At 43.9% G+C, this 14,123-nt stretch overlaps 1 protein-coding gene across 2 annotated transcripts in view; it reads left to right on the top strand.

The window, feature by feature from the left end:
- Positions 1–14,123, top strand: part of IGF2BP3 (insulin like growth factor 2 mRNA binding protein 3) — a 106,577-nt gene that overhangs the window by 75,631 nt on the left and 16,823 nt on the right. For both annotated transcript variants that reach the window (XM_060248641.1, XM_060248643.1), the window contains exons 8-10: positions 793–915; positions 10,079–10,214; positions 11,848–11,979. In XM_060248641.1, coding sequence (XP_060104624.1) covers positions 793–915; positions 10,079–10,214; positions 11,848–11,979 — 391 coding nt within the window. The remainder of the gene's footprint in view (positions 1–792; positions 916–10,078; positions 10,215–11,847; positions 11,980–14,123) is intronic.

Below are 14,123 nucleotides of genomic sequence, written 5' to 3'. Positions count from 1 at the left end.
AGAAACCATGTGGTATGTGAGGGAGAGGGAGAACCTTATGCCAGCATAGGGGATAGTGCTGGATCATGCTGTTATGATGGTGTTTACATTGCTGTGTTATTGAAGCAATGTAGTATAAAGCCAGCAAGAGATGTCGTTCTTGTAGTATAAGATTTGCCATCTTTGTGTGAAATTAAACATCTTTTGGGAGATGAGAAGGTAGAAGGTGTAGAAGAGAATTGTCTCCCCTCTTTCAAGCAGTTAATCTTATATGTATAGGTAGTAACAGAGAATATGCTACTTTTGCCCCTGCCTGCCCAAGTTATATTGCTCTAGTTTACCCTGATATCCCACTGCAGCAAGTGGAAAATAAGGCTGAAAGAGCTTATGTGTAATTGTTAGTGAACAGGAAAAGCCCTACAAATTACCTTTGTTCCCCTCCAGGTGAACAGATTGTCCAGACAGTCTTTGGCCTCAGGTAGAATAGAAGACAGAAGCTTTCCTTGGTGATAAGAAATACATGAAACCCAACAACCACAGGCTGCCACTATTCCTGTCCAGAGATGGGAGATATCTTTTGTTATTAATGTCAAAGAACTCTTGCTCCTGGAGAAGCAAAAAGATAAACTTCCCTTTTGTACAGCAGTGTTGCCTGCGGATTAAGGAAAACTACTGATTACATTTAAGGAAACTCAGTTGTTTTTTCTTGACGTGAGAGATTGAGAAGTATACTTCTGACCCTGACATCACTTCTTAATTTGTGGTTGAATTATGTGATTTTTGAATTCATGCAATTCTTTTGACTGCTTACAGTACAGAAGAAATTCCCTTGAAGATACTAGCACATAACAATTTTGTTGGCCGGCTCATTGGCAAAGAAGGACGGAATCTGAAGAAAATTGAACAGGACACAGACACTAAAATCACAATATCTCCGTAAGTGTTCCATGATCACATTGCTAAGTAGTATGTGTTTGTAGGAATGTTGACTTGTCGCTAATTCCTGAGAACTGGTTTTCTAGATATTTGTTTCAAATGCAAAGACCAACTCCATTTAAAAAAAAAACCCACCAAATCCACTTCTTGCAAAGGTTGTATGATAAGAAACCTTTTGTTAGGAAGTCCTTTGATTTAGAGACTAGATATGATTTATTTAATAGATCTTGTTTAATTATCAGCAGGGTTTCCTGAAACATTTCATTAATTTATTTCCAGTAAATTACTCAAATATAGCTATGAAATATATATTCGGATGTACTTAGAAATGTAATGGGCTACATTACATGGCCCTTCGACCCACTGTTACAGATTTGTTTTTCTCTGTTTGTGCATGTCACTAGTGGGTAGAATATTTGACAAGGTAAGTAGAAGTTGGACATGGGACATGTTCAGGTTCAACTCCAGGCTACTTCACTATTTGTATCACAATCAAGATGATGTTGTCACCAAGCAGTGTTACTTTTCTATCAGCCATGTGTGAAAATCTCAAAATCCATCATCTTGCTGTAGGGTTCTTTTCCCAACCTCTTGAGCAGATTTAGGCGAATCTATCTTCCTCTGGCTGGAGAGACCCCATCCAAAGCACAGTGCTGGGGGACTTGGGAGAAAGAGGTTCACATCAGCTGACTTGCATTATGAGCCATTAACTGCTGCCTATGGATAACATGGACAAAGTGCTGAAGGGAGTGATAACTTACCTACCAAGGTTCACATCAACAGACAAGGAGACACTTGCACTCAACCCCTACACTAATAGCATGGTCCAAGGCTTAACCTTCTTCCCTTGTTTGTGAAACATTCTGCACTTGGACCAACTGCATTTGGTACAATTTGAGTCCAGTAGCACCCTAAAGACAAAGATTTCCAACATATACACTTTCCAGGGCTAGAGCTCCCTCCATTTTGGAGGAAATCTTGCCTCATCAAGCTGGTATTCCTTCACCAGGTTTATCAAAAAGAGGGCATTGCAAGATGGTTTGGAATTCTTGTTTGCCAACTTTTCTGCTTTTAATATCACTCACAGAATCTGGAGGTGATTTTTCTGCAAAAGGTTTGGGGAGATTGGTGTCTTGATGACTTCAAGTTCTGTTCTATATCTTTCTGCTCATCCTCCAGCAAGGCTGCTGACAATTGACTTGGGACCCAGTATATCTTCCAGATCAGACTGGTGCCATTTCCTGAACATCTTACTGAACTCTAGGTAGAAGGGTTTCACTGGTTGGTGCAGGCAAATTAGCTGATCTTCTTCATGGTCTCTGTGCTTCACACTGATGGGATATAGTGCGCCTGCACCGATCCTGATCAGTACTTCAAAGCCTAAGAAAAGAGGATTTTCGCACCCGTCCCATCGGGCATGTACAGCTCTCCACCGCACATTCCCACTGGCACGAGGATCCCGCCAGTTCCTTTCTGACCGCCGCGCAGATATGATCTTTCTCCCGTCTCTCATCGGTACTCACCTTCATTGCCTTTTCCTTTGAATTTCTTTGGTTACTTCATGCTTCTTCTCAAACCTACAAGAAAAAAAGGGACACTTGAGTGCATGAGTTTTTCTAGCTCATCTCCCCGGATGGGGACGGGGGGGGGGGGGGACACTCTTCCCTTTTCCCCCGAGCATATGGAAAAGTTGTGGGGGTGCTTCAAACGCTGCAAAAAGTGCAGCAGCAAGCTCCCTTCCCCTGACGGCCACGATCTTTGCCTTGGAGAGGGACACCGCCCAAAGACTTGCACACATTGTTCTCTCGACAAACACGGGAAAATTGCACCGCACGACTTTGAACAGAGCTTATGGAAGCAGCACTCAACCCTAGTATGCAGTCCCAAGTCGACTCAGGATGCGCGTTGACTTCGCCCACACCAACTCCCTCCAGCACGGCTCCTTCCGACGCTGGCAGGTCGATGCAGAAACGCTCAACCCTGGCACCAACCTCGGAACCCTCGACTCCTGCAAAGAAATGCAGGGAGGGAAAGGAGCATAAGAGGGACAAGGACAAGAAACACAAGACTCCCAAGAGCCCTCGAGAAGGACTGAGCCAATCCACCACCCTGGCTGGGCTGGTGGCGCCAGGCAAAATCCCCCCCGCTGCAGCTTCTCACCGCCTCTATCTAGCAGGCCCCCCTGCAGCATGTACCCAGGAGGAACTGTCGGACTTTGAGATTGATCTCACCCAGGAGACGTCTCACTCCACGTCCTCTGGTACCGAACCGAGCCCCTTACCGAAACCTGATCAGCAGGAGTGGGCGCCTACGTCTCCGCTGCTTCCATAGCAACCGCACACACCGATAGAAGCCCCCCTTCCGAAGGCTGCGGAAGATCGAGCCCCTCTACTGCCACCACCACCGATGCACTGGGACCAGAGGCAATGGCAGTACCTATACGGAGCGTACCCTATGTCTTCGGGTTTTCCGTGGATGCCTCATCCGCCACCGGACTGGGACTTGCGTTCAGTAGCATCTTGCCATTCCTGCCATAGGGACCCACATCGGCCTTGAGACCCCCTGCAAAGCGCCCAGCGGAGCAGCTACCCGCCCCACAGCCTAAGTGTTGATGCCGATGACACCATTCCAACCCTCAACACCAAGGACTCCAGAACTACCCAGACAGCCCTCGGAACACAACTCTGCTTCCTCTCACTCCAACCCCGATTCGTACTCGGACCACCCTAGCTGCCAGGACTCCAACACTGAACCGTCCCTGCCGCAGCAATCCATAGAGGAGTCGCCAGTCTCTCCATCTGAAGATCTTTGGGCCTGTGGCAATTTCGTCAAGCGTATGGTTCATTCCTTATTGCTACCGATTTCGCAGCCTAAGCCCCTCTTTACTGACACGGTCTTTGACATTGTCCAGTGAGACGTGTCCACACTGGCAGCCTTGCACATGACTTCGGTACTCCTCCAGGCAGCCAAAGTCTCATGGCTGAAACCGGCATCCACCCTGGTCTCCACCAGATGCACAGAACATATACATAGACGCAGGAAGCGGAGGCTTCGTTTCTTTTCAACCACCCCAGGCCTAACTCAGTCGTGGTCTCATTCTCGTCCAAGAGGAAGCGCACGCATTCCACTCCTGATAAGGAGGAGAAGAAACTCTACTCTTTCGGCTGAAAGGTATACTCCACAGGTGCTTGGGGATCCAGACAGCAAACTATGAGGCTTGCATGACCAGGTATCAATATGCCGTCTGGGAAAAATTAGCAGACATCTTACCTTCCCTCCCTGAGGACAAGGCTTCAGAGATGAAACGACTCCAGAAAGAGGGCATGCTCGTTGCGAAGCACCAGATCAACGCAGCCAAACTTCTGTAGATGTCTTTGTCAAGATGCTGACTACGGCAGTTACCATGTATGGTTCCGCATCATGGCCCCGCCCCAGGACACCAGGGTGTGGATCGAGGACCTTCCCGTTGAGGGAGATGGGCTGTTCAGCTCGACTACAGACACGGTGCTCCAGGATTTGGACAAGAGCATCAAGGCTTCCAAGAACCTGGGGGTTTCTACTTCTGCTCGCCCTAAGTCTAAGACCTGGTCAGAATCATGGTCCAAGAAACCGTTCGCCAAATCACCTCCTGAACAGACGTGGACTTCATCGAATTCATCCAGTGACCCCCACCATCAGGTCTGATAACGATGCATCCCTCAGGTCCTCCTGCAGGAAGTCACAAAGATTGTATCAAAACAGGCTATAGAACCGGTTCCTCCCACCTCCCCTGCGGGGTTCTATTCCCGGTATTTTACTGTCCCCAAGCGGGATGGGGACCTCAACGAATACATTATCTACAAAAAGTTCCATATGACATCCCTTCAGTACATCCTTCCACTGCTGAACAGAGATGCCTGGATAGCCACTCTGGATTTGAAGGACGCGTATTTCCATATTACAGTACACCCCCACTTCTGGCAATACCTGCGGTTTGCTATTGGGAACTGGCGCTTCCAATACACCTCACTCCCCTTTGGGATCTCAGCTGCCCCCCAGGTCTTTACAAAGACAATGATAGTCATCGCTGCTTATCTCCGCCTTCAGGGGATCATAATATTCCCTTATATAGACAATTGGCTGGTAGTGGCCCTGGCAGCGGACACCCTCCAGTCACATCTCAACACCATTTTACTCCTTCTTAGAGACCTGGGGCTCCAGATCAATCTGCTGAAATCTCACCTCGTCCCATCCATGAGAGTATAGTTCATAGGAGCCATTCTGGACACTCACCTCAGCCACGCTTTTCTCCTTCAGGAACGGGCGGATGCACAGGTCGCCCTCATCACCAAGATCCAAAGTCAGGGCGAAGCTTCAGCGCTCCAGATACAGACTTCTGGGACTGATGGCAGCCACTACAGCTGTGCTTCTCCACGCCTGCCTCTGTATGCGACCACTGCAGTTGTGGTTCATGAGAGTGTTCCGACCAATGCGTCTTCTGCAGTCTCATCATCTGACGTTACCAGCTCATGTCCTGATCTCCCTGACATGGTGGGAGCAGAGCCTCAACCTACTCCAGGGCGCTTCATTTATACTGCTAGCACCATCTGCGGTGGTGACGACAGACACTTCTTTATGGGGCTGGGGAGCACATCTCAATGACCTGTGTGTCAGTGGCCCTTGGGAGCCCTGCCTCCGAAGTCATCATATCAACTATCTGGAGCTCCTGGCTATACGGCATGCCCTGCATTCCTTCCACCATCTCCTACACGGCCGTGTGGTGTCTTTTCTGACAGACAACACCACTACCCTATACTACATGAACAAGCTAGAGGGATGGTCTCCCAAACTCTTTGCCAGCTGGCCAGCAGCATTTGGGAAGACTGCCTCCAATGGGACATCCATCCGGTGACGACACATCTTCCAGGTGTCCAGAACACTACAGCAGTCGCCTTGAGCAGGGGGGGCTCTGCCTTCCACGAGTGGGAGCTCAACTGGAAGTACCTCATCCCCCTCTTCGACAAGTGTGGTCGCCCGGATATAGACGTCTTTGCGACCAGGCACAATGCGAAGTGTCCGAACTTCTGCTCCGGGGGGGGTCACAATCCCCTGTCCCTAGGGGACAGCCTTCTTTATCTGTGGGAAGGGCAGCATCTCTCTTCTCTTCCCTCCTCTGCCCTTGATGACCAGGGTAGTCGCCAAGGTTCGAGCACACAGACCCGCAGGGATCTTAATCGCCCCCTGGTGGCCGCGGCAACCCTGGCTTCCGGTCTTCCTTTGGTTGTCTGCTCAGACCTTCTGTCAGTTTCCACCAGAACCGGATCTATTGGTGGCTTACGGGGGTCGTCTCCTGCATCACAACATCCCACACCTGAAACTCACGGCAAGGCAGCTACCATGATGTCTATCCAAGAGCGTATTTACCACGTTCTCCTAAATAGTAAATGTCCTACAACTCGACACTCCTATGAGGGCAAGTGGAAAGCCTTCCTGAACCACAAGGCCACACTACCAGCCCCCCTCCAGGACACACCCCTGCTGCTAATATTTAGCTTCCTCCTTGCTCTACTAGACAGAGGTCTCACTCTTTCTTCAGCACAAGTTCTTTACTTAGGCAATGGTACCAGATACTCTGGGAACAATTTTTGATGGGCAGGATTACGCATAATCCATTTTTGGGGGACTCTTGTGCGGTAGTTTCCTTATCAGAGTATGATGAAACATGGAAACTTTTTGTTTCCTATACTTCCGGCTCACTCGGGCATGGCATTTCCTCCCAGCACTTACCAAAGTGGATTGTTGAAGCCATATACGGACTTACTAGCTAAAAGGCCTCTACCAGGACCTGTGCAAGCACACTCCACCAGGGCGGTGGCGTCCTCTACAGCGTTTCTCCAGGGAGTGCCCTTACAGGAAGTCTGCCAAGCAGCCACGTGGGCTACACCTCACACCTTTGTGCAACACTTCGCTCTGGACGTTAGGAGGCGCCAGCATGCCGCATTGGGCGTGGCAGCGCTGCAAGCAGCGATTTCCTGAGCACCGTTCCAGCACCCACCTCCAGGTAGGTCCTATAGCTTGCTGGTTTCCCATCAGTGTGAAGCACAGAACCATGAAGAAGATAAACAGGTTGCTTAACTGTAACTGATGATCTTTGAGTGGTCATCTGTGCATTCACACTACCCACCCTCCTTCTTTTCTGGTGTTGGTTCTCATGAGCTTACAGCGGTCAGAAGGAACTGGCGGGATCCTCGTGCCCGTCCCAGTGGGCATGCACGGTGGATAGCCGCACATGCCTGTGGGACGGACGCGAAAATCTTCTGAGGCTTTGAAGTACCAGTGCAGGCACACTATATCCCATCAGTGTGAATGCACAGATGACTACTCGAAGATCATCAGTTACAGGTAAGCAATTTATTTATCTAGAATGTCTTAGCCAGGTTAAAAGTGAGTGTTGTCAGTCAGTGGCAAGCAGCTGCACTAACTAGTACTCTAGGGACTCTGTAAAAATCTCTCAGTTTTGCCATCATAACTGTTTTTTAAAGGTGTGATTCTTCTCCAGCCAATGGATCACAGGTTTCCCTTGTAGAAGCTTTACTTGGTTCTCTCAGTAGTCACAAAATTTCTGTTGGCTCCCATCTGCACTGTATACTGAACGTTTGGGCCTTCCAAAGTTCTTTTCTTTGTTTTATCAGCTTTGAGTCAGAGGATGGAGCCCCCTGTGTCAGACTCTCAATAGGTGTGTCCTCCAATATAGTTGAACAAAATAGGAGTCAATAGCACTTTTAAGACCAACTTAGTTTTATTCAGAACATAAGCTTTCGTGTGCTCTAAGCACACTTCATCAGATGAGGAATCTGGCACAGTGAGCAGAGCCACACATAGCTGCTGGGCAATGGCTCAGAATGTAAAATGATACAGAATGTAAAATGATCTGGTAGGCAGTGGTTTAGAATGTAAAATGGTACAAATATAAAATCCAATGACAGAATAGTAAAATTAACAAATTGAGCAAACCTTGATTTTACTATTCTGTCATTGGATCTTATATTTGTACCATTTTACATTCTAAACCACTGCCTACCAGATCATTTTACTATTCTGTCATTGGATCTTAAATCTGTACCATTTTACATTCTGAGCCATTGCCCACCAGCTATGTGTGGCTCTGCTCACTGTGCTGGATTCCTCGTATGATGAAGTGTGCTTAGAGCACATGAAATCTTACGTTCTGAATATAACTTAGTTTGTCTTAAAGGTGCTATTGACTCCTATTTTGTTCTACTACTTCAGACCAACATGGCTGTCTACTGGGATCTTCCAATATGGTTGCGATTCTTCATAGTAAATCGTGTTGATTTTGCAGAGCTTAAGTCTTTTTTTTCCTTCCTTCCCCTATCCTCATCCTCAAGGGAAAGATTTGCCCAGCTTTGATGTCTGTAGAGCATTCTGCATTTTGTTTCCATAAAAAGGTAAAGAATCTGCTTATGTCAAAAGGAATCATGCATTCTGTGGAGAAGCCACCACATCTGCAGTGTTTGACATTCAACACATTCCTACTAAATGACATATGTAGGGCTGCTGTGTATGTCTGTTCTTCTCTACAGAATTATATCTTCACTTTTGTAAACACAGTCTTTGGCCTACAACAGATTCTATAACCCTGAAATTCTGAACCAGAGGCACTGCTTTCCGACATCTGTCCTTCAGGTGCTATAATCATCAGAAGGAAAATCTATCTAGTGAATTCATTTTTTGTCAAACGTTTGAATGATTCTTCTGTTCAAAAGAAATCAGAAGAACCATTGGGTCTGTTGGCGCTGTAGAAGATGGAATGATCTGTTTACTTTTCTTCAGTACCCTTGGGGCTCAACTCAAGCGTTGTCTGAGTCTTATGGATTATTTTTCCTGCCCCCCTCCAATAATTTGGTGTCTCCAATAAGAATAAGTAGAGAAAAACTACAATAGGATTTCGTTCATGCCATGATTTTTATTTTATGTATATATGTATTTCTGTATTTATTTTTAGACTTAACATCTTGAAAGGTTTTTGGAATGGTTTGTATTATGCTTTTAAGACACTGCATATGAAGAATTGAGCCAGAGGTGAATTGACCTCATTCCTTTTTACACTTTCCATTTCATCAGAAAATAAGATACACTGATGACTGAAACCTTGATCTTTGCTTAATTGAAAGGATTGAAGAGTAGTTTACTGGGTGGGTAGCATTCTTGGAATGAAGTATAGATAGAAACAGAGCCACATTTCTTCAGAATGTTCTGCTGTAATCATATTTTGGGACATGGCTGTTCTAAATAACTGGTGGGTTATCTAAAAGTGTATTTGTTTAAAATATTCATATCATGTCCTTCCAAAGGACTTAGGGCAGTTAACAAAGAAGATTAAAATAGGACCGTATGTACCATTCAAATGATGAAAAAAATGCTAAAAATCCATCCTGCTATAAAGATCCTCTCACAACATCTAAGAACATCGATCTAATGATTGACGGCATCTGAGATTTACAGATTTCTCAGCTGGGTTATCTTCAGCTGAAAGCTTCCAGAATAAGCCTTCCATTACAAGCTAGTAGAGCACTAGAAGCATTTATTGGGATGAAGATGGAAAGTTGCAGTTTATTCTTCCCCTGTGATATGGTGTCTCCTGGAATTGAATCCTTGCTGTGCTTTGCCTGGAATACCACTCAAAACAGTCCAGGAAGTAGATGGAAAGTCCCTATTTCATAAGGTTATTATACTGGATTTACCATCCCTTCTTCACACTATACTGAGTTGCATTTAATCTGTGGTGATTCTGGGCTAAAGAAAGAACATTCTTTGCTGATATGTCTGAGCTATTATAAGCTATAGTGAGCTTGGGAAGGAATCCCCCAGGTAAAACTTTGGCATTTCAGGCACTGTTTCGATCAGTTGCCCACCATCAAGGAGTAGTGGTTTGGATGGGACAGAGAAGATGACCCCAGTCAAAATCTAAACATCACTTGTAAGGAAAGATCTGTCCAGCTCCATGATTCCTCAGTGGGGTTTCTTCTTCCCACAACTGTAAACAGGTTTTAAATACCCTGCAGAGTAAAAAATTGAAGTTGTCTTGGTACATTTACATCTTGTTTGAGATTAGGTTACTACCCATTGTGTATATAACAGTATATTAGTTTTTGCTTTGTAGATTGCAGGACTTGACACTCTATAACCCAGAAAGGACCATTACAGTTAAAGGCAGTATTGAAACATGTGCCAAGGCTGAGGAAGAAATAATGAAGAAAATCAGGGAGTCCTATGAAAATGACATAGCTGCTATGAATGTAAGTATATTTCTTGTGTCTTATGAAGCCATTATGTTCAATATGTTTCTCTAATGTGTAATGAAACACCAAATCTTAGTATTTCATTTTTCAGTAGAAGGGTCATTTTTCAGGAACGCCCCCTTTCATTGTCCCATAGTATCTCAGCCATAAGTGTGGTTGTTCATGCCCTATTTGATTGTACTGTGCAAGCACAGAATTTGGTATAGCAGTTCTTGGTGGAGGAGGGTATGGTATAGTCTGATCGCATCAGACCTTGGAAGCTTAGCAGGATCAGTACTTGAGAGGGAGACCACCAGGGAATGCAGAGGAAATCAGTGGCAAGCCTCTGCTTTTCACTTGCTTTTAAAGCCCCTTGCTAGGGTCTCAACAAGGTGGCTGCATATTGAAGGTACTCTACAGAGAGAGAGAGCAGTTCTTTTAGAAAGTGACCGTCATCCTTTGTAACACAGAGTGCCATGTCATGATAACATCATAAGCTGTTACTCACTATGGTCAGCTAACTCCCAGAACCATGATAACGCCTTTGAGTCATCACAGAACCTAATATGTATTTGTGTTTGCTAGTTCACACATTTCCTAAAGAAGTAAAATTCAGCTTTCTGCACAGCTCTGCTTTCAGGTTAGGCCGAACATGTTTAGTGGTTTGATACTATAAATGAGGCTCTTGATACTGGCTCTTAAGAGGATTCTCAAATATGGTAATAATTCTGAGGGGGTAACCATGTTAATTGATTGCAGGTAAGCTGAAGTGTAGTGGCACCTTAAAGACTAACCAACATTTTTATAGTGTATGTTTTTGTGGACTAGAACCTCCTTGGCATAGCATCTGAAGAAAGAAGGGGGCCCTAGTCCACAAAACCCTTACATGGAAACAAAATTTCGTTAGTCTGTAAGGTGCCACTTGCATGTTTGGTAATAAACTTGTATCTACAGTTGTATCACTCCTACATTTCAGTTACAGGTAGATTTCAAAAAATGTTTTTGTATGGTGTCTGTGCTGTGTCTAATGCCTGTTATTGTCAGAAACCAACCTAACTAGCAGTGGGTTAAAACTATTTAGTGAAAACATTCACAGTGAAATCCTTACTACCTCACATCCATCCTTAGTATATGGTGATACAGTAGCCTGCAAATTTTAACCACACTGACGTCTAATGAGATGCACCTTGTTGGTTGCAATTTTGATTGTAAGGAGTTGGTGTGGTATATTATATGTATTGTCATGTTTATTCTTTTTCTGTGATCATTAAAAATTACTTTAAAATGGTTCATAGGTGAGCTATCATCAGTCATTTCCCTTTGTTCTCCCACCTGTGTTTCCCAGTTTTGATCACTACTCTGTATATTCAGCTGCATGTGAATTTCAGGTTGCAGGCCCTTGTTTAAAGCACTCCTTGCTAACACAGTGGCTCATAGGATCAGGCAGTAATTGCTTCTAGCTTGGTTGTGAGCTCTGGTCTACAATTAACAGTGAGGATAAATCTAAGAAGACATGGTCTTGCTAGCCAAACTGTCCAGGTTGAACATTTTCAAATTTGGCTCTTGAAAAAAATATGGGATGAAGATGATGAGTGGGGTGTCCTAATGAACTCTTTATGTTATGTGCTAACAATCTTTTGTGTCATTGCAGCTTCAGGCACATTTAATTCCAGGATTAAATCTGAATGCTTTGGGTCTATTCCCACCTTCCTCTTCAGGGATACCTCCTCCTACAGTGGGGGTTGCTTCAGCTGCCGCCGCCTCTTCATACCCTCCGTTTGGGGTAAGTATATCACTTTGACAGTAATTGTACCTTGTTGTTGTTCATATGTTGTTCATAATTGTGTTGTTCATATGTTGGACCCTGGTGATCTGAGCAGCACTGAGATTATTAAGCAAAAAAGAATGGACAAAAAGGCATTTCAGATAAAACAGACTTTTTGTAGTAGAATGGTGAGAAGTGGCAAAATAACATTACAAGGACCTGCTTATGTTTGTATATAATACCACTAAATTGAGAATCCTGTGGTAAATGTGTGAGATTGATACTTTGAAGAGTTTATATGTGATTGGGGCTTGAATAAGAACAGTGCTTGACTTCCTGATCAGAGGGCCAGATGAGAATGTGTAAATAAATGCATTCCTGTGCTGACATTATGAATACTGTTAAGAGTAGATTAAAAATCTTCCTGTTTTATTTACAAGTGAGCAACCTTACCTTATCTTCATGTTGGCAATAAGCTCAGGATTGCTGAGTTTTCAGGGGATCTAAAACTTGAGTGACAGTGGTCGTGGCATATCTTTCCAGCAGTTCTGTAACTATCTTCTGAAATGTGAACATAGTAGATTTAAGAGGATTAATACTGTTCAAATGCATGGACTATCCTAATTAAGATTTTTTAAAATGTTAATGTCTTTTGCTTATAGCTAGCCGATTCTTGTAACTACAGGTTTGTTTTTAATTCCAAGATTATCAGTGTACTACCATGCAAAGTTACTTCAGTCTGAGCCTATCAATTTCAGTTGATTTAGACTGGAGTATTTTTGCAGAAGATTGCACTGTAAGTGAGGCTGATGATTTCTGTGGGGTTAAGAACTTCTGGACATCTAGGGCAAAATAAATGTTGAACAAAAGGAGGATTTATTTAGGAAAATCAAACATACAATCAAGGATATGAAAATAGTATTTTATGTCTTATTTTTCCTAGTATGCAGTTCACTATCCTGAATGTCATAAACCGGATCTGAAATTAATCAATAAGAGTTAACCAAATCCATGGCAGTAAGTTTTTCTGTCTCAGTAATTCAGCAAGCTAGATAATCTTGCTTTCTTATTAAAGAGAGGGATCCCGTCGTGCATGGCAAGCACAGATTTTACTTCCTTCATATATCAGAATCTGTCACTAATACTCCTTGACTTTTTCCTGTGAACAGTGGAGTAATTTATACTCAGGGTAATTTAAGCACAAAGCAAGAAAAGGAAATTAGCAATTAAAATGCTGGCATGATAGTCTCAAAGTACACTGACGGAACTGTGCCAACTGAATCTAGCTGTATAACCGTAGCAATGGTAACATGGATCAGTTTCTGATCTAGTGAAATACCCGTCCAAGTTATCATCAGTCTTTTCTCTTTGTTCTCCCATCTGTGTCATGACAGTGGAATATTTACCTTGTTTTTTGTGCAAGGTCTGTTGCTAACATACACCAACAGATTCCATTATCTGTGTGGCAAAAGTAAGCATTTTATTATTGAATTCTGAATTCATAGCCATACTAACAAAATTACAGATATCTAGTAAGATTAAAACGTATATTTTAGAAACATAATTAACAGAGACTAAAACCAGACTTTAAAAACACCAGTAATACCATATAGTAATAAATAAAACATTGAAAAACAAAATAGAGCGCTTAAATACCCATTCCAAAACAACTGGTAGCTAAGCAACTATAAAACACCCACACACGATCAACAAAACACTTGTGTGTGCGCGGTGTAAGAAAATAAATTTAACATAGCACTAAAACCTTGAGATACTCTGTGCCAGACAAATGGCTATGTGGAGGGTGTTTCATACAGATAGCCATCCTAAGTCAGAAGAACATTGGACACTTTTCTCCATAAAGTAATATCAGTGGTGTATCAGCTCATACTTAGGATAGACACAATAGTTGTTGTGTCACTGCATGGCTGTGATACTGTGCTGACATCACAAGCTGGTTGAGGCAAAAGTGCCCATGTCAGGAGGCAACACAAGGTATCCTATTGATGGTGGCAGATTGGAGAGACAGATCTGATCCTAGGAGTACACTAGTGCATTTTCAGTTCCACAGAGCTTACACTGGGTAATTCCAATGGATATCCCCATATTAGTTTGCAAACAGAGGTGCCAATATTTCCTTCCTGGGGCTGGGCTGACCACGG

This window comes from Heteronotia binoei, chromosome 10 (genome assembly GCF_032191835.1).
Source record: "Heteronotia binoei isolate CCM8104 ecotype False Entrance Well chromosome 10, APGP_CSIRO_Hbin_v1, whole genome shotgun sequence".
In the NCBI taxonomy this organism is placed as follows: Eukaryota; Metazoa; Chordata; class Lepidosauria; order Squamata; family Gekkonidae; genus Heteronotia; species Heteronotia binoei.
Note: the sequence above shows the minus strand (reverse complement) of the source record. Positions and strands in the feature narration are given on the sequence as shown.